The sequence below is a fragment of the Peromyscus leucopus genome, chromosome 11, assembly GCF_004664715.2.
Source record: "Peromyscus leucopus breed LL Stock chromosome 11, UCI_PerLeu_2.1, whole genome shotgun sequence".
NCBI classification, from domain to species: domain Eukaryota; kingdom Metazoa; phylum Chordata; class Mammalia; order Rodentia; family Cricetidae; genus Peromyscus; species Peromyscus leucopus.
In genome coordinates, this window is record NC_051072.1 from 36,414,185 (window position 1) to 36,440,361 (window position 26,177).

A 26,177-nucleotide genomic window follows, 5' to 3' on the forward strand; every position below is an offset into this window, starting at 1 on the left:
GTAAACAGGAAAAAACCCTTCAAATGAACCGGGGCTGTAGCACGGTCTAGCTTCTGTTCTGCAGCGTCCACACAGCTGAGATGTGGGTCTACATTACTCAGGCTTCAGTAGTTTTTTCTCTCTACCTTTTAAAGTATGATGTGTTGGGGCTGGAGAGATGGCTCAGAGGTTAAGAACACTGACTGCTCTTCCAGAGTCCTGAGTTCAATTCCAGCAACCACATGGTGGCTCACACCATCTGTAATGAGATTGTGCTCTTCTGCTGCAGCATACATGCAGGCAGAACACTGTATACATAATAAATAAATAAATAAATAAAAAAAAAAAAAAAAAAAAAAAAAAAGTATGATGTGTTTAGTCAGCCCATGTATGGCCTCATCAGCCCACAGCCTGCTGTCTCCAAGCCTCGGTTTCTTTCTAGGAGGCTCTCTCGGGAGTTCAGAGAAGTTCAGAACATGGGCCTTGTTCTTACGGAGGTTACCATATTATGAACTGTGCTGAACTCCCAAATGAGGGGTCAGCTAAGTTCATGAACTTGGTTGGCCTCTCCCTTAGCTGAATAAGGCTTTGTGTTTCTATACGGTAACATTATTAAATGCCTGGAGGAAATTAAGATGCATAGAATAAAAATTTAAGTGTTAAAAAAATTCAAATAACATTTAAATGATTCTATGGGATAAGAGTATAAATCTTTTTTTTTTTTAAGTTTTTTTTTACCTTCCATATGAGCCGTACAGTTCTAGATTCCGGAGTATGGAGTGGATTTATCTTAAACCAGAAACTCGGTGGTTTGGATGGTCCTAAAGAAAACACAAACTTCATAAAATAAAATGCTTTTTATCTTAACAATACAGAAAAATCCCGAAGTGACTCTTTTTGTTCTTCGTGGTCTTGCCCTTCAATCACGGTGCTTCTCTTCACAGCAGCAGGCCACGGTGGCCTGCAGTACAATGCACCTGGGTCTTCATTAGTCAGGTGACCACTGATCATTTAGATCACTGTCATCTTTCGACTTCTTTACTTGAGATAGAGTTTTGCTTTGTTACCCAGGGCTGGTCAGAACTTCTAGGCTCAAATGATTCTCCTGCCTCAGCCTCCTGACAGCTGTGCCACGGTGCTTGGCTGTGGATTACAATGGAATTCTCTTCTAATCTTAATGTTATAGAGATATAAGTATATTCTAGTCAGCAGACAGAAAAGCATCCCTATTTCTCTCTTGTGTATGCACGCTTCCTTCTGTGGGGTGCTTCACTGTATTCAGACACACACCTTCACTGCACACAGCAGCCTCCTCAGTTCACTGGTCTCCTCCTTTGTCTGTTTTAACTGCTTCTTCATGGTCAGCAAACCCACCACTTACATCCATGCAAATCTTTTCTCATTCTACTGACTGGTATAGCTTCAATTATATTTAACAGTAGTGTTTTCTTGAAAAAATGAATGGGATCCTGTGGCTGGCAAGGCTGGGCCTGAAATGGTGATATTCCAACCTCAGTTTCTCAAATAGCTGTGATTCCAAGAACATGCCACCATACCACATCTAATAAGTAGGAGCAATCAGGTGACAGTATTGATTAAAAAAAAAAAGTAGGGTATGTGTGTGTGTGTGTGTGTGCATTCACGTAGTACAGTGAATAGAAAGAAAAAGTCTTAAAAATAAAGTTTTTCTTTCAATACTGCTTAAAAAATGAAACTGAATTATTTGATATTACATTTTGCTAAAATTTAAACTGGAAACACATATGTAAGTATATGGCTGAGGTCTAGAATTGTATGTACACACACACACACACACACACACACACACACACACACATATACAGATATATATAAAGACAGCTCAGAGCACTGGGATGTAGTGTCACACACTAACACAGCAGCCCTCTAGTCTGTATGGGCTGTGTTCTGAGAACCCACGTGGACACCAGGAACTCCGAGAGTACTGAGCATTACATATGCATTGCTTTCTGCAGATACACTACTCGTGCTAAGTTTAACTTGAAAATTAAATACAGTAACAGATTAACAACAATGGGTGGTACCAAATAATGGATAATAAGAGAACATAACAAAGTTACTTAAAATTGATAAATTATTACTTCCTGGAATTTTCATCTACTATTTTTAAACTGGGGTAACTGAAGACAAGGAGCGAGCACTATAACTACACTAAAGAATTCTTCTAGATCAGCACGGTGTCTCATTACCCAGCACTGGAGATGTGGAAGTAGAAGACTGTGGCCAGCCATGGCTACCTAGCAAGTTTGAGCATGGGCCCATTTCACACAACAAATCAAACGGTCCTGACTTTTCAGAGCTGTGTTGAGTTAACTGCAAATACAGTACTCACTAAAACAAACCAGTATTTGGAAGAAACACAAGAGGTGGGGTGCTGGTTATGAAAAGGCTGTAACGCAGTACCCAGTGAGGGTGTGAGGAGAAGGCGGCCATCAGGGTTTGTGAAGAGCTGCTGGCGCAGGACATTTGGATCTAACGCACTCAGATGGAATCAAGAACATGAGAGCACACAGGAAGTGAGCCAGAGAAATGTCTTCACACGAACAGCATCCAGAAGCTTCATGCTGTAGGCTTACGGAATACCTCCTCTGATGGCTTGTAAGGTATTGGCTCTAGAGAACTCTGAATGTACACTTAACCAATTTTGCCTACATACTGAGATGTTTCATGAACTTGTACAAATGACCCATAAACCTCTAAAAACCCCTTTAGGAATTCCCAGTTAACAGCCTGGCGTGGTGGTCTAATATTCCTAACATTGGGAGGCTGAGACAGGATTGCTGAGAGTCTAAGGCCAGCCTGTGTTACAAAGTAGGAATTCTCCTGCAAAAAAATCCTGTCAAGCTGAAGGAGCTTAAGTTACTTGATTGAGTATCTTCAAACTGGCCATAGTAAGACTGCTTTCTTCACCGTATTTATGAGAGTGAGAGAAAATCCTTATAGAACGAGGGGACTTTTCTGCCTCTGACATTCTTAGTTAACACAGTGACCTAAACCTCTAGCACGATGGTGTGAAGGAATGGGGTGTGTAAGCTTAAGCTGCTCTTCTGAGACTATGGTAGGAGAAGAGTCAATGCCAAGGGCTGTTTCTTGGTGGCTACACAGGAGCTCAGTGATGCTGGCAGTTCTGTGAAGAAAGCTCTTTCTTCTGATGTATGTGTCCTTATTTTATGAGGGTTTTCCCTGCATGTATGTCTACACACTGTAGTATGCAGTGCCTTAGAGGCCAGAAGAGTGGGGGATTCTCTGAGCTGGAGTTACAGATTATGAGCGGCCATGCGGGTGCTGGAAATTGAACTCCAGGCCTCTACCAGAGCCACAAGCGCTCTTACTCACTGAACACCTCACCAGACCCGGAACGACCCTTTTTAGACTCTCTACCATTTGGGGTTTTATATTCTGTACAGTATATGTAATTATGATTTAATCAATGATGAAAAAAGGAAAATTAAAGCAAACCAACCCAAACCCCAAATCATTCCTTTTCCAAGGGCTTATCAAATGCTGGTAGGAAAAATAAAAATGTGTAATATGTTTTTTTTGGCAGTGTTTTGTTTTGTTTTGGAGACAAGGTCTGTGTAGTCCTGGCTGGCTTGGAACTCAAACCCACAGAGATCTTCCTGCCTCTGCCTCACCAATGCTGGCATTGATGGTGTGCACCATCACACCCAGCTTTGACAGTGTGACTTTTTAATAAGTTAGGAAACAATTCTCTAGTTAGGGGTATCTTGGGACCACCTTTTTTGAACCAAGTTAAGTGAATGGTTTTTTGGTTTTGGGGTTTTTTTTGTTTGTTTGTTTTTTGAGACAGGGTTTCTCTGTAGCTTTGGAGCCTGTCCTGGACTACTCTGTAGACTAGGTTGGCCTTGAACTCACAGAGATCCGCCTGGCTCTGCTTCCTGAGTGCTGGGATTACAGGCGTGTGCCACCACTGCCTGGCTAAGTGAATGGTTTTTAATGACAACTAAAATACTTTTTCATAATAATGTAACCTAATTAGGTATCAAATAGATTTATTCTATCAATAATACACATCAAGTTCTATTTCGTGATGTCCTTACAAATGAAAGAATGAAACACTGGTTTGACTAAAATGACCCTATCTAAGCAGCAGTGAGGTCTGCATCTCTAAAAGATGGCAACACAGTTCACAGCCTGACCTCCACTGGTGCTCTCTCCACCCCAAAGTTCTCCACTCACTGTCCTCACAGGTGACCCCACCCCGTTCTCTACTCACTGTCCTCACATTCTCTACTCACTGTCCTCACACGGGACCCCACCCCGTTCTCTACTCACTGTCCTCACAGGTGACCCCACCCCGTTCTCTACTCACTGTCCTCAGGTGACCCCACCCCGTTCTCTACTCACTGTCCTCACAGGTGACCCCACCCCGTTCTCTACTCACTGTCCTCAGGAGACCCCGTTCTCTACTCACTGTCCTCACAGGTGACCCCACCCCGTTCTCTACTCACTGTCCTCACAGGTGACCCCACCCCGTTCTCTACTCACTGTCCTCACAGGTGACCCCACCCCGTTCTCTACTCACTGTCCTCATATGTGACTCCACTTGACTCCTCACTCCAGTCGCTCCAGTAGCCTTTGCCGTCCTCCTTTATGGAGCGGATCCTAAACACATACTCTGTGAAAGGTTTAAGGTCCTGGATGGTGAAGGAAGTTCGGGGAGACTCTGTATCTTCAAGAGGGACCTGAAAATAAAGCGAATCGATACCATCATCAACACCCCAAAATATAATGTTTCCTAAACTGAGTACAATTTTAGAAATCAATTTAACATAAGATTAATAAATTCAGCCTCTGGAGAGAAAGAAATGAAGGTAAAGATATGACAATCTACATCCATCTGTTCTTCCTTTTCTTTCTTTTTTCTATGAGACCTGTATTGCTAAGGATTCTCAACATGAAAGAGATGACACGTGCTTGTAATATGAGGCAAGACTGCACTAGTGAAGACAGAGCCAAGTAGCAGGTTCGAGGCCAGGCCAGACTATTTAACGGAGATGCTGGCTCAAAGAACCGCACCAAGCAAACAAAGGACCAAGTACAAATATAAACTTTTATAAACCAAACCAAAGAGTAAAAACAAACAAACAAACGAACAACAAAACCCCTCAAGGAGGCTTAGTAAAAAGATATGGGCAAGACCATATATATTGGAATCTCAGTGGTCAACTAACTCGATGTCCAAAGGGGAAAAGAGTCTGAACAAAGAGTCAGAGAGGGCAGCCTTGACAGGCACAATCTTAGAGAGGCAGCTTACTCCACAGAAAAAGAAAATTGACGTGTTCTCAACTCTATCTCTCTTCTTTCCCATCAAGCCCCTTCCATGCATTAACTCATAGGAAGGTAGATGGAAAGGGAACCCACAGTGAAATCATACAGGCCAGCACACCAAGACAGGAGTCGTGTGGAGAAGAAAGGATGTGCCCTCGTCAAAGAAAAGGAAGCCATTATCCAAGCGCATCAAGAAAAGAAAAGCTAGGGCTGACGGGATGGCTCAGACCGTAAAGGCGCCTGCCACCAAGCACGACAGCACGAGTTCTGGGGTCCACACAGTGAAAAGAGAAAATGCCTTCTGTAGGTTGTTGTGACTTCCACATATGCGCTGTGATGTGTACACAACTAGAAGCTAGCCTAATAAATAAAGTTGCCTTTACTTGGGCGTAGAGAGATCAAATATACAAAATTACTATTTTTTTCTTCCACTCTGCAATTTTGATACTGGATACAAAAATAGATGTTAAGTTTGGTGGGGTCTCTTTTGTACTACTAAATTAAGATTCTATAATCTTAAAGTATACTTTGAAGAACTTTGGGTACACGTCCTCTCTTTACAGTATGAGTCATGATCCCGATTCTGTTTTGTTAATTTGTAACTGTATTCCGAGCCCATAAGAAAGTGGAGCAGCAGAAAGTAGTACCAAGGTTTGGGGCTCAATAGCCTTCTAACTTCATAATGCAACCAGGGTAGTAAAATAAATGAATGGACCAATCAACCAACTAAAGCCAAAGTGGGCTATAGTAATAAGTGGAGCAAACTAACCCAGGCAGTCAGTGAGGTGCTGGCCTGGAGACAGCGGCAAGTACTTCCTCTGCTGAGCGTCAGCTCTGGGCATGCCACCCCTTCCCTTCCCATTTTGAAATTCCCCTTCATCTTTTTCTGTACTTTAGGAGCTGGCAAAGCCTCTTAGGGCTGGAGAGTAAGGATCATGGGCTGTGGGCAGAAAATCCATCACACCTGTTCAACTCTTGCACTCTAGCCCCCAAATAAAGACAACAAACACGTCCCAGTAAAACCCCATTTATAAAAGTGGTGGCAGGCTATAGTCCACTGTAGCAAAGACGGTCTGAACTATGTATGCCAAGCCCTGCTCTATTTCATCCTTAAAATCTCCGTATTGATCCGCATGCCTTTCATTTCCATCAAAAGTGCTCTTCCTACGACCCTGCATCCTTAAAGATCACTGTGTGTTTCTATCAGCATGTCTGTCAAATGACATGTTCACATGATCACAAACTTCAGACATTGAGAAAAGAGGTAAGACTTTATATTAGTGTTAAAAAAAAAAAAAAAAAAAGAACACTATTAGAATAAACAGCAACTTTCAATTTACCTGGATCCAAGTTGAGGCATCTTTGGTCCTATATTGAATGTCGGATTTCAGCCTTGAAGAACTGCCAAAACCCGAATTGATCCATGTTAACTTTAATATACTGGATAATTCCTCTGAGTTGGTCACTGATAAATTATGTGGTGGGCTGGGTTTCACTGAAGAAAAAACAAGTCCTAATGTTGGTTATACTTTAGTTTTATAATTTCATATACAAAATCAAACCAACTATAATCTTCTTTATTAGATTATTCTTACCAAATGAAAGTTCTCTAGAAACGATGCTCTGCTATACAATGAGAAAAGATGCTAAGGAAAATTTCCTTGTCTGTTTAGTATAGTTACTAATTTTCAGGTGCTGGTATAAAAATACTTTTTTTTTTTTTTTTTTAACAAAACACATTTTAAAAAGAAAATAAAAATAGAACAAGAAAGCCACTATGATTGCAATGGTATGAGATGCTGGAAAATTGGATGAATACCAAAAGGTAACATTCGGAGCATCAGTTCAATGTTAGCCTCAGATACACAGTCAGTTTAAAACCAGCCTGGGCTACATGAGACCTAGTCTCACAAACAAAACAACAGAAAACAAACAAACAGCAATGATAAAACATTCCAAAAGCACACTGAAAATGGCTACAAGTGTGGCCAGACTACAGCTATTTATAATATTACATTTAATAATATTATAAAAAGACTACAAAAATAACTGTACTAATAAGCATTTCTATATTAACTGAAGTCTGAAAAGTAATTACAAACCATTGAGTAGTCTCAAATTCAGGCTTATAGGTACCTTTATCCACGGGATCGAAATTGATGCCCTCTGATGAGACCTTCCCGAGGGCATTTTCTGCTTCCACCCAGACTTCAATGTTGACAAAGTAGATAGGAGGATAGCTCACCATGCACGAGGTGCCATGCTTTGTTAGACAGTCAGGAAACTTTTCTGTTGCCCTAAATATAAAATTGGAAGAAATCAGCCATTAAAATAAATTTAAAAATACAAAGGTAAAAAAAGTTACTGGAAAAGAGTTGGATATGACCCAGACTGTTGCAGTAAAGTCTGCAATAAATGTTGGACACCAAAGACAGATCACATATTTTTTAAAATTGTACTCAATCTATATCTATGTCTTATTTCCACATTTTAATCTGAGAATTTAATTTCAGAATTTTATGCTATGTCCTTATTGACCCATCACTAAAAATTATCTATTTCTTGTGATCTTAGAATAGCAGCCCCACCTCATCCACAAAGACATGTTTCAGGATCCCCTGCAGATGCCTGAAATGCTGAGTAACAGCAAATCCTAGGTACACTATGGTTTTTCCTAACAATGCTTCACTATGATGGTATTTAATCTCTAAATTAAGCTTGGTAATGAACAACTCTACCATGTAACAGTTAAGTAAATGCAGTCTCTCCCTAAATCTGTAGTGTGCTCACTTTTCTAGTCATGCTGTGAGGTGATGACACACTGCATGGAAGACAGTTTGAATTGAGGTGAATGATATCAGTCCTGAGAGAGAATGTTGGGACACTACTGACCTGACAATAATTCTGAAAGAGGACTGTGGTGGTCTGAGCAAGAATGGCCCCAGAGGCTCCTAGATTTGAATGTTTTAGTCATTAGGAAGTGGTGCTACTTGAGAAGACAGGGGCTGTGGCCTTGCTGGAGGAAGTGTGTCACTGGGGGTGGGCTTTGAGGCTTCCAAAGTCCAAGCCAGGCCCAGTGGCTTCTGCTGCCTGTGGATCCAGGTGTATAACTCTCAGTTACTTCTCCAGCACTACCTACCTGCGAGCCACCGTGCTCCCTGCCGTGATGATAATGGACTCGGCTCTGAAACTGTAAGCAAGGCCCCAGTTAAATGTTTTCTTTTATGAAAGTTGCCTTGGTCATGGTGTCCCTTCCCAGCAACAGAACACCTTAGTTCTTAGGACCATCTGTTTCAGGTGATGCCATTTGGGGCAGATTATGTCTATGGTTGGTGATCTATTGTTTGTAAAATGATCCACTGCAAGCTTCTAGAAGAACACTGTAAGTTCAGCTTGCCTGAAAGGATTGCTTAGAAAGGCGGTAATCTGCCTGTGATCAGAGCATGCCTTTAATGTTGTATTTCTCCAAGGACTATATTCTATACTTTTGTTCTTCAGTGTCTGTGTGATTCAAACACTCTGCAGATTCCCTAAGTTCTTGAACTTTTGTTCTATGAGGCTGTTTCTGTAATATGTTCGTTGCTGGTTATACTTCAGTTTCCTCTTCATCTTCTTCTGTAGGTGACTCAACAAGATGGACCATTCTTCATTCATTAGTACTTCTCAAAGGCCTTCAATGCTGTTCCACACGTCAGCAAATCATTCTCTACCAACTTATCTGCCATGTGAACGATTTCCCTGTCTTCTCTGTAAACTTTTGAAAAGCATTCACAACTACACTCTATAAACTTACCAGCAGGCATTTACATGTAGATCTGGTTTGAATTCACCCACAGCAACTCTATGACTGTTACCATCCCAGAAACAGTAAGTCACCTACAGCACTGCCTATGTACAAACTAGGGTTGAACACAATCAATACCAGGTGGGCACAAGTGGCCTCTGCCAGCCAGCCAAGGCTGTAGTAAGAGGCAAATACTACTTGACACCTTGGTAGCAGCCTATGCACTATCTATTGCTTGTAGGACTCTAAATCTTCTTAAACTCTTCTTCCAAGGGTTTTTCCACTTCTTGGATGAGGCAGTGATGGAAGCACCCCACACAGGAGGGGTGTGTCACCTCCACATTGTAATTATGCTATCAGAGCACAGGCAGATAGGCATGTAGTCTTCACTCGTACACTACACCAGGCTTACTCATTGCCTTGAACTGGGACCACACAGTACCAGATAAATCTATGCTTCATGGTTTGACGGCATCACCGCATCTTAATGACTGGACGCTCTGCTGAGCACCTGCAAATATAAGGGCAGTTTCTTCATTTGCAGACAACCTCTTCAGCAGGTCTGTATGTTTCAATCCAAACCACTTCTGAATATGTATAACCATCCCTTACTCACAGTAAGTGGCTTGGTGTCGCTCCCCTTAGAGATCCCTTGAGATCCCTTGCAGACTCATCTAGAGAATGATTTCTGTTCACATCATCCAGTCACAGATTTTAAGGAAGTATCGCACACTGTGGTAGTAACTGAGATGTGAAATAGCATATTTTTTTCTTCTTCATAATACCACAAATAGTACATCTGTCCTTACTGCAGATTAAAATAACCATAGCATGTGATTTTCCTCTTCTTGCTCAAGAACTTCCTGTCTTTACTTAAAGAAAACCACTACATCATTTCTCTTTGCATATACAACGCCATGCTTTAGGACCACTATTAGGTCAAACTGGCTTTTCTGTTTAAACACTGCACTGTGTTATCACCAGCAACCAATCTAATAACCAAGGTGACTGCTAAGTAACTAATAAGCAGGCAGCATGGATATGTGGGACCAAAGGGAGGACCGCAGGGGATGGGGAATTTCAGGGGAATTTCATCAATGCAGACAGGAGTACAATTGCTCGGAATTGCTTATTTCTGCAACTGTACATTTAATACTTTTAGACTGAAACAACAGATTAAGGGGATTGTTGTAGTTTTCTCCTTCTCGAAACAGAATCCCTACGAAACCAGCAATATCTTCTCTATTCAGAACAGGCTAGGCAACAAAAGATTAGGTGAAGGGGGTCTATCAAGCCCCCAAATGTCTTCAACCTTTACAGCCAAACCAGGGAGCCACTTTCTGATTACTGTCACCATAGAATAGTCCACACTATTCACAAAGTTATGGCCCAGTTTGAAACATTCATATACAGTAAACCTTCAAAAAAAGGAAAAGATAAAGCAAACTCTTCCTCAGCAGAAGTCTCTCCAGCCCTGATTTCAAATGTTCTACAACAATGATTTGACCATACATACTTGTGGCGAAAATCAACCTTAAAATTGCTTTTAGAAATATCATCACTAGTGCTAATACTGTGCTTGGTTATATTCCTGTTTATCTTGGGAAACGGTAACAAACATATGTTAGTACTGTTGGGAACTAGCATTTCAGTGCAGAAAAAAGGAGGATGTAGCTGTTTGATGGATTATATAAAAAACAAAACAAAACTATAGTCCCCTTTTTCAAAGATGAAAAGATCAACATGAACTCATGATGCACCTTATCTTTTTGTGTGAGAGCATTCAAGTAACTCTGAGACTAGAGGTCTAGCTCAAAGGCAGAGTGCCTGGGAAGCATCTGTTTTGATACCAGGAACTACAAAATAAAATACACAAATAAAGGAGAGTGCTATCTTATGATTCACAAATAGTCATCACTGACAAGTGCTCACACACAGAAAGAAAGTCAACAGGAAGTGAGTTCGTTCAATCTTAGTAGCTGTCTCCTAAGCTGGAGTCAGGACTAGAATTAACTGAGGAGAAACGTGAGAAAACTTTTCAGGGAACATCTGAGTTCTACAGGTGTGTACACTTGTCAAAACGTGTAACAGACACACTTTGGATCTGTGCTCTCACTATATGCAAAGTTTAGTGCACTTAAATACTGATCTAATCATGTAAACACTGAAGTGTTCAACTAAATCATACTAATGCTTACAACTCCTTTGAAATTCTTTAAAGAAAGAAAGAAACTGACTGCTGGGGAGGAGGATGCATATACAGGAGATAAAGCGAATCTAGTAAACTGTAATTGCAGAATCTAGGTGACGGGTGTGTATAGGTATCCACTATTCTCTAAGCTTTGGTGTGTATCAAAAACAGATTTTTAATTTGCACAAGGCTGACAACACTAGAAATCAATGCTCAGTGTGTGTGTATTCATGCAAGGGCAGTGGCTGATGGCCGGTGTCTTCCTCAATCCCACTGCACTGTACTTATTAAGACAGTGTCACACGGACGCTGGACCTCAGTGACTCAGGCTGCCTGGCCAGGAAGCTCCAGCCTATCTCTAGCTGTCCCCCAGAGCTGGACCACTCACCTGGCTTGATGTGTGGGTGCTAGGCACCTGAGCTCAGAGCCTCAGGCCTGTGCAGGAAACACTTCCCTGAGCCATCTCCACAGCCCTCCCCCTAACACCAGAAAACAATGTGGAAGAGCACACATCCCTGGGAGTGGGATTTTTGAGGAAAGAAATCCAACCCAAATTTGATCAATATATAGACCTAACAACAATTTTTTGGATATGTTATACAATATCCAACAAGTAACTCAACTGCATGGAAAGGAAAGAGAAGCAGGTAGAAGCAGCCATTTAAGAAAGAGGAGAATTTATCAACTTAAAAGGTGTGTGTGTGTGGGGGGGGTGTTTTCTTTGTTTTTAAAAATCTCAATTCAAAAGAGTATTTTTATAAGAAAATATTTTTGAGAAATGAGAAAGTTAATACTAGCTGAAAGTCTGATGTTAAAATATTTTAAACTGTTGGAGTAGAACCATAGAGCGGTGGTCTGAACAGGAACGGCCCCCACAGACTCATACACTCCAATGCCTGGCATTAGGGAGTGGCGCTATTGAGAGGTGTGTCCTTGTTGGAGTAAGTGTGGCTTTGTTGAGGAAGTGTGTCACGGATCTGGGGGAGGCTTTGGGGTTTCAAATGCTCAAGCCAGGCCCAGTGGCTCTCTCTCTCTTCCTGCTGCCGGGGATCTGGATGTAGAACTCTCAGCTCCCTCTCCAGCACCATGTCTGCCTGCATGCTGCCATGCTTCCCACCATGCTGATAGTGGACTAAATCAACCATTGATTGTAAGCAAGCCCCAATTCAATGTTTTCCTTTATAAGAGCTGCCATGGTCAGGGGTCTCTTCACAGCAAGAGAACATCGCCTAAGACAAACAGTATGTGACTGTGTTTGAAAGTCATCATTTAGAGCTATGCACTGCAGTATCCGTGGACGGAACATGGCTGGGCTTCTCTTAAAGGCAGCATTGGGCAGACAGAGGACACACACTGCTGACGGCTGACACTGGGGACAGGTGCACATGAAGAGCACATTGAGTCTCCTGTCAGAGGACGCCATGTCCTAAAACAGTCACCCAGTATTACTACCGATGAAACGAAGGTCCCAGCAACGGTGTCTGAGAATCCAGCAGAGGGCATATCTGGAGTGACTTACCACTCGGACTTCAACGTGTAGTTTGTTTCCAGGAACGTCTCCCTTCCTGGGTCCCACTGACACAGCATATTCTTCCCCTCGTTCACAATGCAACTCAAATTTGTAGGTATATCTGGGGGAACTAAAAGGAAATAAGCATACATATACAAATATTATCCAACTCATATAACACCTAAGATCCACCTCAATTAGATAAACAAACCCAAGATAAAGATATGGGCATAACGAGAAACAGATGTTAGTTATCTTTTTCTTCAAACTCTTAAATACTTCTTAGGTCATATATATATTTTCAAGTGTAACTGTCATTAATTTATTGCTTTCATATTAGTTTTCTATATAAAAATAACTTTTTATTTATAACCAGATAAATTACCAGTAATGTCTCCATTAAGTGTTCTAAAACTAATAATAACTGAATAAATATTAAAAGGCAGTTATAGGAGCAAAAATGATTCACATATACTTTATTTTACTTTTCTATTTCAGGACAAGCTCCTACTATGTAGCCCAGGCTGGCCTCAAACGCTCAATCCTCTTGTTACATGTGCCAGGAGCTGGCATTTCTGGCCTCATCAGCACACGAGGCTGCTGAATTTGTCCTTACTGCTTTGACCCGGGGTGGAAGTAAGGTAAACGCTGAAACTGTAACTCCCGGCTAACCCTCATGGGTCTGGATCACTGGTTCCACTCTTTTTAAAAAATATTTTTAAGATTTTAATTCCATCATTTCCCTTTCCCTTTCCTCCCGTACACCCCTCCCTGCTCTCTTCAAACCCATGGCCTCTGTGTTTCAGGGTTCCTCCATTTTCTTCATTCAGGGGCCTGTTTAACTTGATTGAACCTTTCTCAGTAATGAGGAGACACAGAAAGCTGCCATCAGCAGAAGCTCTGCAAATCAGTAATACTCTCGGGGATACGCAAGAGTCTCTGGTCAAGGCATTCTTCAAGAGCATGACGATTGCTTGTCTTTTAGCAAAGAAAAGGCAGCCATGTTACTCTTGGATTTGTGTATAACGGTGAAAATGTGCACAGTATTTCTAAACATTTTTATAAAGTAAGTATATCCAAAAGCTACTGAACCAAATGACTGTCCTTGGGAAGGCTAACAGAAACCATCACAAATGTAGTTCAAGAGTCTGGCGAAGCTGAAAAGAAGACACAGATCTTACAGCCTGAAAGTACGGTGGTTCCGTACACGTTCTGTTCGATCTGCCCAAATGACAAGACATTGCAGGTGAGCTGGACCGTCGGGAGGATCATGTCTGTGAAGGTGACACTAGATGTGGTTCTGTTGATGACGGTGACCTGCTCCTTGGGAACAGCAACATGGTTTGTCTTCCACACGATGAAGCTAGCATTCACGTCATACTGCTGAAGACACTTTTCCTTTAGCACACAAATGGCAGTGAAGTTAGAGCCACGCTGCACAACCGGAAACTCGGGGTAGATATAACCACATGGTTCCACAATTTGACCTGAAAAGAACAACAGACTGTGCTAAGTGACCTGAGCTTGCCTAGCACATGTGATGCCTTGGGTTCGATGCCTGGCACTGTGACAGGAACAAGGCAAAGGAACAAAGACTGGGTATCTCCAGTACAAAAGGGTATCTGGATAGCAGCACTCAATGTGGACCCCACAGATTCATTATAGCAATTCTGAAGGAAAAGGAAATGTAAGACTGAAAACATTGTGGTCTGAATTTAAAACCTAAATTTGTAAAGAAATACACAAATTATACTGTACAAAAGTAAAAATTACTGAGCCCATGGTCCAATATTCTGATTTTCCTTAGACACAGACTGCTTCCAGTACATCTCAAAGCTGCCCATCCCTCATGCACCCCCTTGACTCAGACAGCCTAACTAAACTCCAGAAAACAGGTGGGCTGTCTTCTCCAGCCCTGAATGCTGGTGGAGGCGAGGCCACAGGAAGAGAGGGATGGACATACTGTCCATGCATCAAAATTCAAACCGTAGTGAGACAGCAACCCAAACAAGAAAGACGAGAAAATATGGGCAAATATGTGTGTTTTAACAAAGTGTAGAGGATAGGGTTTTCTGAGAAAACAATTGGACTAGTTTTAGCAATAAATGTATTTTATCCATCAATGCAGGGAATAAACGTTTCTATTTAAAGAAGGAGGAAAAGAAATTAGATAGGATCAAAAACCACAAGCCATTATACAGCTGAAGTGTCTCACCCCCACTGCAGATGACAATGACAGGTCCACCTCTCATTTCCTCTGCTTTCAATATCCTGCTAGAGACACAGATCTTTGCAGTTGGAATTGTTTGGGAATGCACAGGATGCTACCACTATTATAGTTACTTTGCCGTACAAAAGAACCCCAAAGCTTATTTCTTGTATTTAAATATAACTTAGTACCAGTGAGCAACCTTTCCCTCCCCTAGTAACTACCATTCTACTCAACTTTTTATGAGATCGACTTTTTTAGATTTCACAAGTGAGATCATGTGATATTTATCTTTCAGTGTCTGGCTTATTTCACTTAACGTGGTTTTCAGTTCTATTTATGTTGTTTCAAATGACAGAATTTTGCTCTTTTTTAAGATGGAATAGTATTCCATTATGAACACACACATTCCATTATCCACTTACGTAGTTCTTGCTGTAATAAAAATAGGAATGCAGCTCTAATTTGATATACTGATTTAATTTCTTTTCTATTATTTACCTAATAGTGAGAATGCAGGATCATATGTGGTGTGCATCAATTGTCAATTTGACAGGATTCAGACTTGCCTAGGAGATAAACTTCTAGGCACGTCCATGAGGGGTTTTTATATTGGATTAACTGAGATAGGAAGACACACTCTAAATGTAGGTGGCACCACTGCATGGGCTGGGGTCCTGGAGTGAATAAACGGATAAAACAAGCTACACACTAACATTTATCTCTGTTTCCTCTAAGTGCATGCACAATGCAACCCTAATGTACCAAACTACTGTCGCCAGGCCTGCCCCAGCCCGATGGGACTATCCACTCAAGTCCTACCTTCCTGAAATTGTACATCAGGTATTTGATCCTGGCAATGAGAAAAGCAACTATAACAATCTGGTGGTGGAACTGCCTTTTCATGAAGAGCCTCTGTATTCCTTTTGAAAACAGCTGAACTAATATAACATCCCATCAATACTGTGTTTGGTTTCCTTTGCTCTACAGTCCTGCCAGCACGGTTCTTGGGTTTTGTGCTAACAGGAAGCAGGTCATTCCTCACTATAACTTTGGTTGGCACTTCCCTGATGATTAGTGCTGAGTATGTTTTCATGGAATTATTAGTCATTTGCATGTCTTATCTTGAGAAATGTCTACCTAGGTCTACTACCCCTTTAAAAATTATTTATATTTTTCTACTGAGTTGTTTACATTCCTTGCATAATCAATATTAATCCCTTATCAGGTGTATGATAAGGAATATTCCCGTTTGGCGAGTGTCTTTTTACTTGGTTGGTTTTCTTTGCCACACAGAAGCTAAAGTGTGACACACTCTAATTCTTCTACTCTTGTTGTATTCCTATGGTTTGGGATCCTAGTGAGACACTCCTCACCTGTTCCAGTATCCTAAAGCATTCCCCCTGTATTTTCTTCTAGTGATTTCATAGTTTCAGGTCTTGTACTAAGTCTTCAGTTCAGTTGGTTGTGTTGTGCACACCTTTAAGCCCAGCACTTGGGAGGCAGAGGCAGCAGATCTCTGTGAGGTCAGTGCCAACCTTGTCTACATAGTGAGTTCCAGGGTGGCCAATGAGACTGTGTCTCAAGAATTAGTAAATAAATAAGCCTCTAATCTGTTCTGAGTTATTTCTCAGACTGTTGACAAAAAGAGAAAAACTGGACATCCAATTACCCCACATCTTGATCTGGAGTGACTATACTTTAATATCTTAGCGCCCTTGTCAAAGATTGGTAGCTATACATAATGAATTTACTAGAAAAGGCTCTCTAGTCTTTTCTGCTGTTCTGTTTTCATGGCCACACCATGCTGTTTTAATTATTGTAGCTTTGTAAAATATTTTGAAGTCAGTTGGTATAATGTCTCCATTTTTGTTATTTTGTTCAAGGTGTGGAATAATCTTTTTGTATACTGTGAAGATTTGTCACTTGGATTGGTTTAATAAAAAGCTAAACGGGCATTAGCTAGCAGGATTTTCAGGGCAGAGAGAATGATGGGAAGAGGAAGGGCAGAGTCACACGGAGATGCCATGAGATGCAGATCGAACAGGATGGGAAGTATGTAGATGAGGTAAATGAGCCTTGGGGCAGCACATAGATTAATGAGTGTGGGTTAATTTAAGTTATAAGAGCTAGCTAAAAACAAGCTTAAGCTATTGGCTGAGCATTCATAATCAATATTAAGTCTCTATGTGGTCACTTGGGAGTGGGCTGGTGGAACAGAAAAGTCTGCCTATAGCTCAAGACTATTTGGGTGTTTTGTGCTTCCACACACATTTTAGGAATTATTTTTTCTAATTCTATAGACTGCTTTGAAAAGTACAGAAATTTTAACAACTTTAAATCTTTTAGTTCATGCACATGGACTGTCTTTCCATGTTTTTGTGTCCTTTCCAAAACTTCTTTCATTAGTTTTATAACATATTTTAGCTCTGACTAAATTTACGTGTATTTATTTTTGAAGTCACTGTAAATAAGAGTGCCTCTTCAGATACTTTACTATTAGCATATGGAAATGCTGCTGACCTATGCATGCTAATTTTTTAATCAGCAACTTTTCTGAATTCATTGATTTAGTTCCTTTTTTTTTTTTTTTTTTTTTTTTTGTAGACTCTTTGGGGTTTCTTGTATATAAGACCATGTCATCTACATGAGACAATCTGACATCCTCTTTTCCAACCAGGATGCCTTTTATATCTCTTTGCCTGCTATTTGCTCTGGCTAAGTCTTCAAATATCATATTTAATAGAGGTGGTTAGAAATAAAGGTAACAAAAATAACCTCTATCTGTATCAGGATCTTGGAGAAAAAGCTTTCAGCTTCTCTCCATTCAGCACATTAGCTGTGGACTTCAGATGTGTATGTGGGGTGTGTGTGTGTGTGTGTGTGTAAAACTTTTATTATGCTGAAATGTTCTTCCTATACTTAATTTATTATTTTAGGTTATGAACGGTTTTACATATTTATCAGAATGCATCTAAGGTGGCCATACAGTTTTGTCCTTCAATCTGTCTCAAACTAGCTAATTAGCATTTAGTATTTATAAAACTCAAATAAATGATATAAAACAAATTATCAGGCTTATTTGTACTAAGAAATTTCTCTCAATAATAACCAAGAAAGAATATATAAGCATAATTATAAAACTATTAAACATAAGCCTAATTATACAGTATATAAAACACATAAGCCGAATTTGTAGAGTTGAGACATTTCATGAACCTTACCTATAGATTCAGTGGTGATAAAAATAAGCAAAGCTTGTGTTAGCCAAATCCTCAGTGTTGACATCTTCAGGGATGCTCCTGTAACAGACACAATGTGCAACTTAAAAACCTTTCTCTTATACACAAGCTAAGACACAGGCTTATTTCTACTGTGCAGCTATTTCCTGAAAGGTGGAAAAATACCTATGTGAATGAAGAAAGGGAATATTTTTCTCTGTTCACTAAAGTTACAGCTGCACAAAACCACTAGATGCCATCGACGGTTAAGGACCAATCCTGTTGTTTGTTTTGTTTTTTGTCTGCATGTACGCCTGCAGGCCAGAAGAGAGCAGCAAATCTCACTATAGATGGTTGTGAGCCACCGTGGGGTTGCTGGGGATTGAACCCAGGTCCTCTGGAAGTACAGTTTTAACCTCTGAGCCATTTCTCCAGCCCCAATCCTGTTTTTTTTTTTTTTTTTTTTTGGTTTTTCGAGACAGGGTTTCTCTGTGTAGCTTTGCGCCTTTCCTGGAGCTCACTTGGTAGCCCAGGCTGGCCTCGAACTCACAGAGATCCGCCTGGCTCTGCCTCCTGAGTGCTGGGATTAAATAAAGGCATGTGCCACCACCGCCCGGCTGTTTTTTTTTTTTTTTTTTTTTTTTTTTATGATATGAAATCATACATACAAGTAAGTAACTGTGAGATGGAGGACTTCAGAAATGGCAAAGTCCCCTCTAAGGAACCTCAGAAGGGACTAGACAATGGGAAATTAAGCTCAGTGTGACCACAAGTAGTCCCTGACAAAAGGAGAATGCCCACAAAGTACTAAAAGATTCTAACATCTCAGAAAAACAAGCAAAAATTTTTGAGTAGGCAGTTTATAGAGAAATTCATGTAACTAAAATATGCAAAAAGACAATTTTAAACTATTCACAAAGAGATGCAAATTAAAAAGAAGATAGGAATGAAAAATGATACACTCTGGAAAATGGCGGGGCAAGCGAGGCTTTAGCAGGTTAAAAAGCATTCTGGCATTACACATATAGCTAAGGAAAATAGGAACAATGTATGTCCACACACAGACACACTCAAATGTTTATAGCAAATCTATTCAGAAAAACCTCAAACTGGAAACAACCCAAATGTCTATCAATTGGTGAATGGATAAAGAAAATCAGCTCAGGGTATATCTACAAAACAGAGTACACAGCAATAAATGGGAACAAACTAATGATATATCAAGCACAAGGGGAGAATCCCCCCACAGAAGTGAGTGGAATAAAGACACCAGTCACAACAGGGTGCATGAGCAAACTAAGATGACACACAGCAGATCAGGGAGCCCTAGGGTGAGGTAGAGGGGAGGAATGACCCAGTCTGTCGGGGTGATGAAAATATTCAATAACTTGATTTGGGTGGTGACTTTATAAAGACTATAGGTATTTGCGAAGATTCACTGCATTGTGCCAATATTACAAGGCTCTGGTCTGAGACTACTTGGAAGCTGATAAAATTTGCTTGCTGCAGTTACATGAATATCAGCAAATCATTGTAAGCCCTCTGAGTTAGAAACAAAAAAAATATGATGCATAACAGCAGCGACAAACTATCAATAGCTTCTTTTGCTAACTACCAGCTCATTTCACAGGGTGCTGTGAAGTCAGGTGACACCCAGAGAGAGCAAGTTATCTTACAGCACACAAAGATCTGGCTTAGGAATCCACACCTTAAAGTGAGCAGGAAGCATTCCGGCCTTTTACTCTAGAGGGGGCCATTACAGCTATGTTTTAAAACTGCAAGCACGCCTTCCTAAGTGAAACAGTATTTCAACATCCTCCAAATGATAGTAAGGGTGGGGCAGTCAGGGCTTTTGCAACTAAGGCATATAGTATGCAAAAATCACGACCCACTTTTCTTTTTAGTTTATACATTGAATTTTAATTGTAACCAAACAACACTACACAGACGAGGTGTACATACACTGAAAGAAACATGTGCTAATGTCTTCCAAAGGATATACACATAGGATGCCCAAGGCAGGTGCAGCTCCACAGATCAGGTTCTCAGGATACACAGGGCATAGGTTCAGTCCCCAGCAACAAGAAAATCAAACCACATCCAAAAGCTGATGAGAAGCAACCAGACAAACTGGCAGTCACGTAACTGAGCCATGGCAATTGGCGAGAAGAATGTACAAGTGTGCACAGCATGGTTAACCCTCACATGCAATACAGAACTAGAGCAGGGTAGGCTTGTGACTGAGCAGTGTCATGAGGAAATGGGAAAGTCTTTCACTGTAGTGACTACAAGTATTACTTCCTAATTTTTAAAACTGTCACTGAGACGTGAGGAAAGAGCGTCTATGAAAGTGCCTGACATCAAAGTACGAACGTATTCTGTTTGGTATCCTATACAACTAACTTCTCTTGGGTTTTATTTTGTTTTAAAATGGACAGTATTCTGCTACATTCTTTTGATTCTGTTTTTGAGTAAACATTCAAATTAAAAGTGTATTAAACAGCCAGCACGCCTTTAATCCCAGCAGAAGCAGGCGGATCTCTGTGAGTTCGAGGCCAGCCTGGGCTACAGAGTGAGATCCAGGAAAGGCTCAAAGCTACACAGAGAAACCGTGTCTCAAAAAAAACAAAACGACAAATAAAAAGTGTATTAAATGCTCCTCTTACTCCACAGCTCTTGCAGAATATGCACATATCGCAAAAATACTGCATATGATGACTTCCTTGAATTTGTAAAAGCTTTCTAGGAAGCCTTTACAAAGCGAAAACATGACTCGTAACTGCAGATGCTTGCATCAACAGTTTATTTCAGAATGGAGTGACTCTTCTATATTGGTAATTCCTCAACTCTGTCGAGCCAACAGTGGTGTGCTGAAAGGTGTGTCACCCATGACTTCCTCCAGTAATGCTCCTCACACAGACTGTGAATGGCTTGCTTGAGAACTCAGAGCAGATATGCAGTAACTACACCACCGCTCGCTCTGTCAGTCCATGGATTTTCTCGAGTGGGAAAAAGCAGTGTAGTTATAACTGATGAACAGTTAACAACTGTGCATGTTCCTCCTTAACAAATGTCATGTTCCTTCTCTTGGTCTCCCTGTGAAGACAGAGAGCCTTGTTCAGAGCACTGGCTTTGGTAAGTGTTGTACACGTGCTTCTTACTAGGGTCTTTGAGAACGTCATACACGCACACAATGTATTTTGTTCATATTCCCCCCTCCTCCTCTAACTCCTGAATCCACCTGTACACATGTTCTTTAAATCCTCACTGGTATTATGTTTTCGGGTTTGCCCCAAGTAGCACATCAAAGGACTTGAAAATAAAAGAATCCCACAAATACTTGGGTGAGAGCACTCAATAATTCAGTGGTTATTACTATGTCTTTTTTTCCCCTTTGAGAGAAGGTTCTGCTATGTTGTCCTGGCTGGCTATTAACTACTGAGTTCAAGTAATCTTCCTGCCTCAAGCTTTTGGGATCAATAGGGCCCAGAGTTATGTTTAATAGTGGTTCTCAACCTGTGGGGTTCTGACCCCTTTGGGTCAAATGATGTTTTCATGGGGGTTGCCTAAGACCATCACAAAACACAGACATTTATATTACAGTCCATAACAGTAGCAAAATTAGTTATGAAGTAGCAATGAAAATAATTTTATGGTTGGGGTCACCACAACATGAACTGTAAAGGTTTACAGCATTAGGAAGGTTGAGAACCACAGGTTTAATACATAACTATTAAAGTCACCTACACCTAATTCAACCCCCTTGATGTCTGTGCAATGTCACAAGGGCATTTTGTTGACAGGAACAAGAGGTCCTTAGTAGAAGGCTGATATCTTTTGTTCTCTAGTCGCCCTGAGTTCAAATTGCTGACTCCTCAACTGTCCAACCATGCCCAGTACTAGGTTCAGCTGAGCAGTGGCAGCTATTTTTTTTTGAAATAACTTGAGACTTAGGCAAAGAATTGAATCCTGTATTTCCGCTTTCCACGTGTTACATCTTTGATATGACGCAATAACAAAGAATTAAGTTTGTAACATTTTAAAAATTTCAAATGAAAAATGGGGTGGGGTGGGAAATGTAGGCATGTAAAGTCTATAATTTTACCAAGAAAAAATAGCTAGTGAAAATGCTGCTGGTAGTCTGGAAAATTCTCCACCTACAGCTTCATACTGTCTAAGTAAGTAGGTATTTCTTACGTTATAAAGTCAGGTTCACCGTGTGGTGCGGCCTGCCGCTTGCCTTCTTCATGTAACACTACAGATTGGAGCTCTGTGAGCACCACAGAGGTTAGGTTTGCAGCCTTGGCTCTCCCTCCTCTCCAGAGGTCTTTCTTGGCCTCTCTGAACTGCTTCTCCCACCCTGCTCTCCTGCTTTTTGTTTCCTCCTTCAGAACATTTGAGACATCTGTAACAGATTGGCAAATATCGTATGTAATGAATCAGATAAATGTTTAGACTTTCCTTACAAAAAGACTGCAAGCCAGATTTGGTCTGCGGGCCACTGTTTGTCAGGCCTCATTTTAAAATGCCATATAATTTTCTTATTTTGCTTACTGTTTCTTCAAGGTTGAACTGTGTCCCCTACAAAAGATGCACTCAAGTCCTAACTCCTGGAACCTCAAAACAGGAGCCTCTTTGGAAACAGAACCATTGTTGGGGTAGTCAGCAGAGAAGCCCTAGTGGAGTATGCTGTAGAAGAGTATTTTAAGATGTGTTGCATTTGTATATGCTGGGGAACATTTGTTTAATGATGCAAAGATGTGTTGCATTCTTTCACGTTGCATTTGTTTAACTCTGTGAAGCTGTGTTACTTTGCCTGTCTAATAGACTTGATTGGTCTAATAAAGCACTGAATAGCCAACAGCTAGGCAGGAGAAAGGATAGGCGGGGCCGGCAATTAGAGAAAATAAATAGGAGGAGAAATCTGGGAAGAACAGATCAAGGAACAAGAAAAGAAGGGCCAACCACTTAGCCGCACAGCCAGACGTGGAGAAAGAAGTAAAGAAAAGATACACAGAAATAAAAAAAGGTAAAAGTCCAGAGGCAAAAGGTAGACAGGCTAAGTTAAGAAAAGCTGGATAGAAATAAGCTAAGGCCAGGCAATCATAAAAAAGACTAAGACTCCATGTGATTTATTTGGGCCCCCTAAAGAGCCAAAAGAATATAGAGTTTAAAAAAAAATAAAAAAATAATAAAAAAAAAAACCACCAGCAGGAATAGGTAAGACATTAGAACAATATGACTTTTATAACAGAGACACAGAAAAGTGCCCGATGATAGAAGTCAAGAGTCTGGAGTGACTGCAGCTACAAGCTAGAAAAATGTCAACATATGGTTACTACAGGAGGCTAGGAAGAGCCAAAGGATTCTTTCCAATCTTAGAAGGACTTAAGGAGAAAATAACATTTCTACAGTTTTATTTAATTTATTTATTTATTTATTTTTGAAGACAGGCTTTCTCTGTGTAGTCCTGGCTGTCCTGGAACTTGCTCTGTAGGCCAGGCTGGCCTTGAACTCAAAAATTCACCTGCCTCTGCCTCCCAAGTGCTGGGACTAAAGGTGTGCATCACTACTGCCTGGCATCATTTCCGTAATTTTAAACCATCTGATTTATGGCACTTTGTTACATTAGTCCTAAGAAATGAACACATTGTGTGTATTACCCAAACAGACTGTAAGCAAAGGAGATAGTTTCTGTCTGTGTTCTTGACATATCTCTAGAATTCAGAACCATATTCTGTATATGATACAGTTATTAAAGACACAACAATCAAATGTGTACATAACATATAATACTGCAACTTTTTTGTTTTTGTTTTCAAGACAGGGTTTCTCTATGTAGCCCTGGCTGTCCTGGAACTCACTCTGTAGACCAAGCTGGCCTAGAACTCACAGAGATCCTCTTGCCTCCGCCTCCCAAGAGCCAGGATTAAAGGCATGCACCACCACCTGACTATAATACTTAACTAGTGTTAAGTCTGTGTGTGTATACATGCTGTAATTTTGAGAAGTGAATACTAGGGGTATAATTGCTGGACTATGTGGTAGGTGTTATGTTTAGTTATAGAGCTTCCTAGATGGTATGACCATTTGAATATTCTGCTAATTTTTAATTAGACTTGTTTCATTATTATTAGGTTTGACAGTTTTGAACATATATCTTGTATATAAGGCCTTTGTTAGAAATTTGATTTCTACATAATTGTTCTGCAGTCTGTGGCCTGTCGTTTTATAAAACTTCTTAAACGCTTTTTGTTTTCAGTGTGTGCATGCATTAGGTTCTTACACTACTTTATAAAACCAACAACAACAAAAACCAAGAGGTGGGCTGTAGTCTGCCTGTTCCCATCTATTTGCTTATTCTCATGTAACTTTTTCACTGTTGTGATAAGTAGTTTACCAGTTTTGAAATATGTAGCTGCTACAGTGTCAAACAAAATCAAAATGTTAAACTAGCAGGACTCCTAGACATTTAATGTAGTGTTTAAAGAAATGATTATTTAAAAAATAGTACTTCTGAACATCAGTAGTAACCAACTAAGAAATACAATAGAAAAAAAAAACCACTATTCATAATAGCGCTCAAACACTAGAATAGGAAAAATCTAGTCAGAACTAAAAAGAATTTCACAATGTAAAAATGCAATACAACTTTAACCCAAATAGCAAAGTGGTTTATTATAGAACGTTATATCTCAATTAAAATTTCACATTAAAAATGAGACACTAAGGGCCAATTTTCAAACAACAAAAAGAGGATTTGATGTACCCTCATTCAGACCTGCCATAAAGAATAAAACACACATGGGCACAGACAACAGACGAGTCAACAGCATAAAGAAAAGAAACTCAAGTATATATAATTGCTTTTAGAATTGGGATGTAGCTTGGTGGTACACAGCATGCCTTCAAGTGTATGACTTTGTTTTGATCCCTGGTACCACAAAACAAACAAAAACCCTCAGATAAATCATAAAGAATTTATAAGCCGGGCATGCAGACACCTGCAAGTCTCAGGGGCTGGGGGTGGGGTGCTGAGGAAGGAAAATCAATTGAACCTAAGACTTGGCAGCTAGCCTGGGCAATACAGGGAAAGCATGCAAAAAAAAAATCTGTTATGGCATCTCATATTATTCAAAGATATTTTTTGGGACAACTGGTCCTATGAAGAAAAATACAAAAGATATTTTTATTATACAAGCATATTCCGAGTTAATATATTACCTATTCAGTTTCACGAGTACTCTGATAAAAACCTATGTTCTCACCATCATTTAAGACATAAAACATTGCAAACACAATTGATGCCAAACAGTTCTCGGCTGCAGGAAGCTCAAAGCTAACAGGTAAAATATATGCAAAGTGCTTTGGGAACAGATAATTTTATCCTACTCAGGGCTCAGGGGCACTCAGTATAAAATAAAGTCAGAGTTTCATGAACGGGAAAACTGTATGTTTGGCTGAAGACCGCCAATGGGAAGGTCTACGGGCCAGCACTGTGCTCTCTGAAATACAGCTCTGATGAGCTCGGCTTGCACTAGAGGGTGCAGTCGCAGGGGATGGACATAAGACAGAACATCCAAACAAGATGGACTGTGCAGAGAAGCAGTATGAACCCACTTTATAATAACTAGCCCACTCTTCCTTAGAGCAAAGGATGAAAGTGACTATTAAAGAGAATACGGAATTCCAGAGGCGAGACAGTTGTGTTCTACCGAAAGGAATTCAGTTCTTGCTCTGGTATGAGCACAGTCAGCTTTAAGGCATCAATGGAGTCTCAGCGTACACTAACAGATACAGCTCTCTGATTCGGGAGCGGAGAAACTCACAGAATCCTCTACCTAGCCAGCAACAGAATGAAGTCCTGGTGGCCCTGGGCCACCACAAGAGTTCCTGAGTCTCCATTTACTACCCTTGCTTGTCAAGTTCCTCATTAAGCTCCTGGTTTAAAA

General features: G+C 40.5%; 1 protein-coding gene across 1 annotated transcript in view; it reads right to left on the reverse strand.

Moving 5' to 3' along the window:
* Il6st (interleukin 6 signal transducer) overlaps window positions 1–26,177 on the reverse strand; it is a 41,583-nt gene that overhangs the window by 11,584 nt on the left and 3,822 nt on the right. The window contains 7 exon segments of the mRNA XM_037209439.1: window positions 718–800; window positions 4,565–4,724; window positions 6,651–6,805; window positions 7,447–7,607; window positions 12,805–12,925; window positions 13,977–14,282; window positions 18,229–18,306. Coding sequence (XP_037065334.1) covers window positions 718–800; window positions 4,565–4,724; window positions 6,651–6,805; window positions 7,447–7,607; window positions 12,805–12,925; window positions 13,977–14,282; window positions 18,229–18,306 — 1,064 coding nt within the window.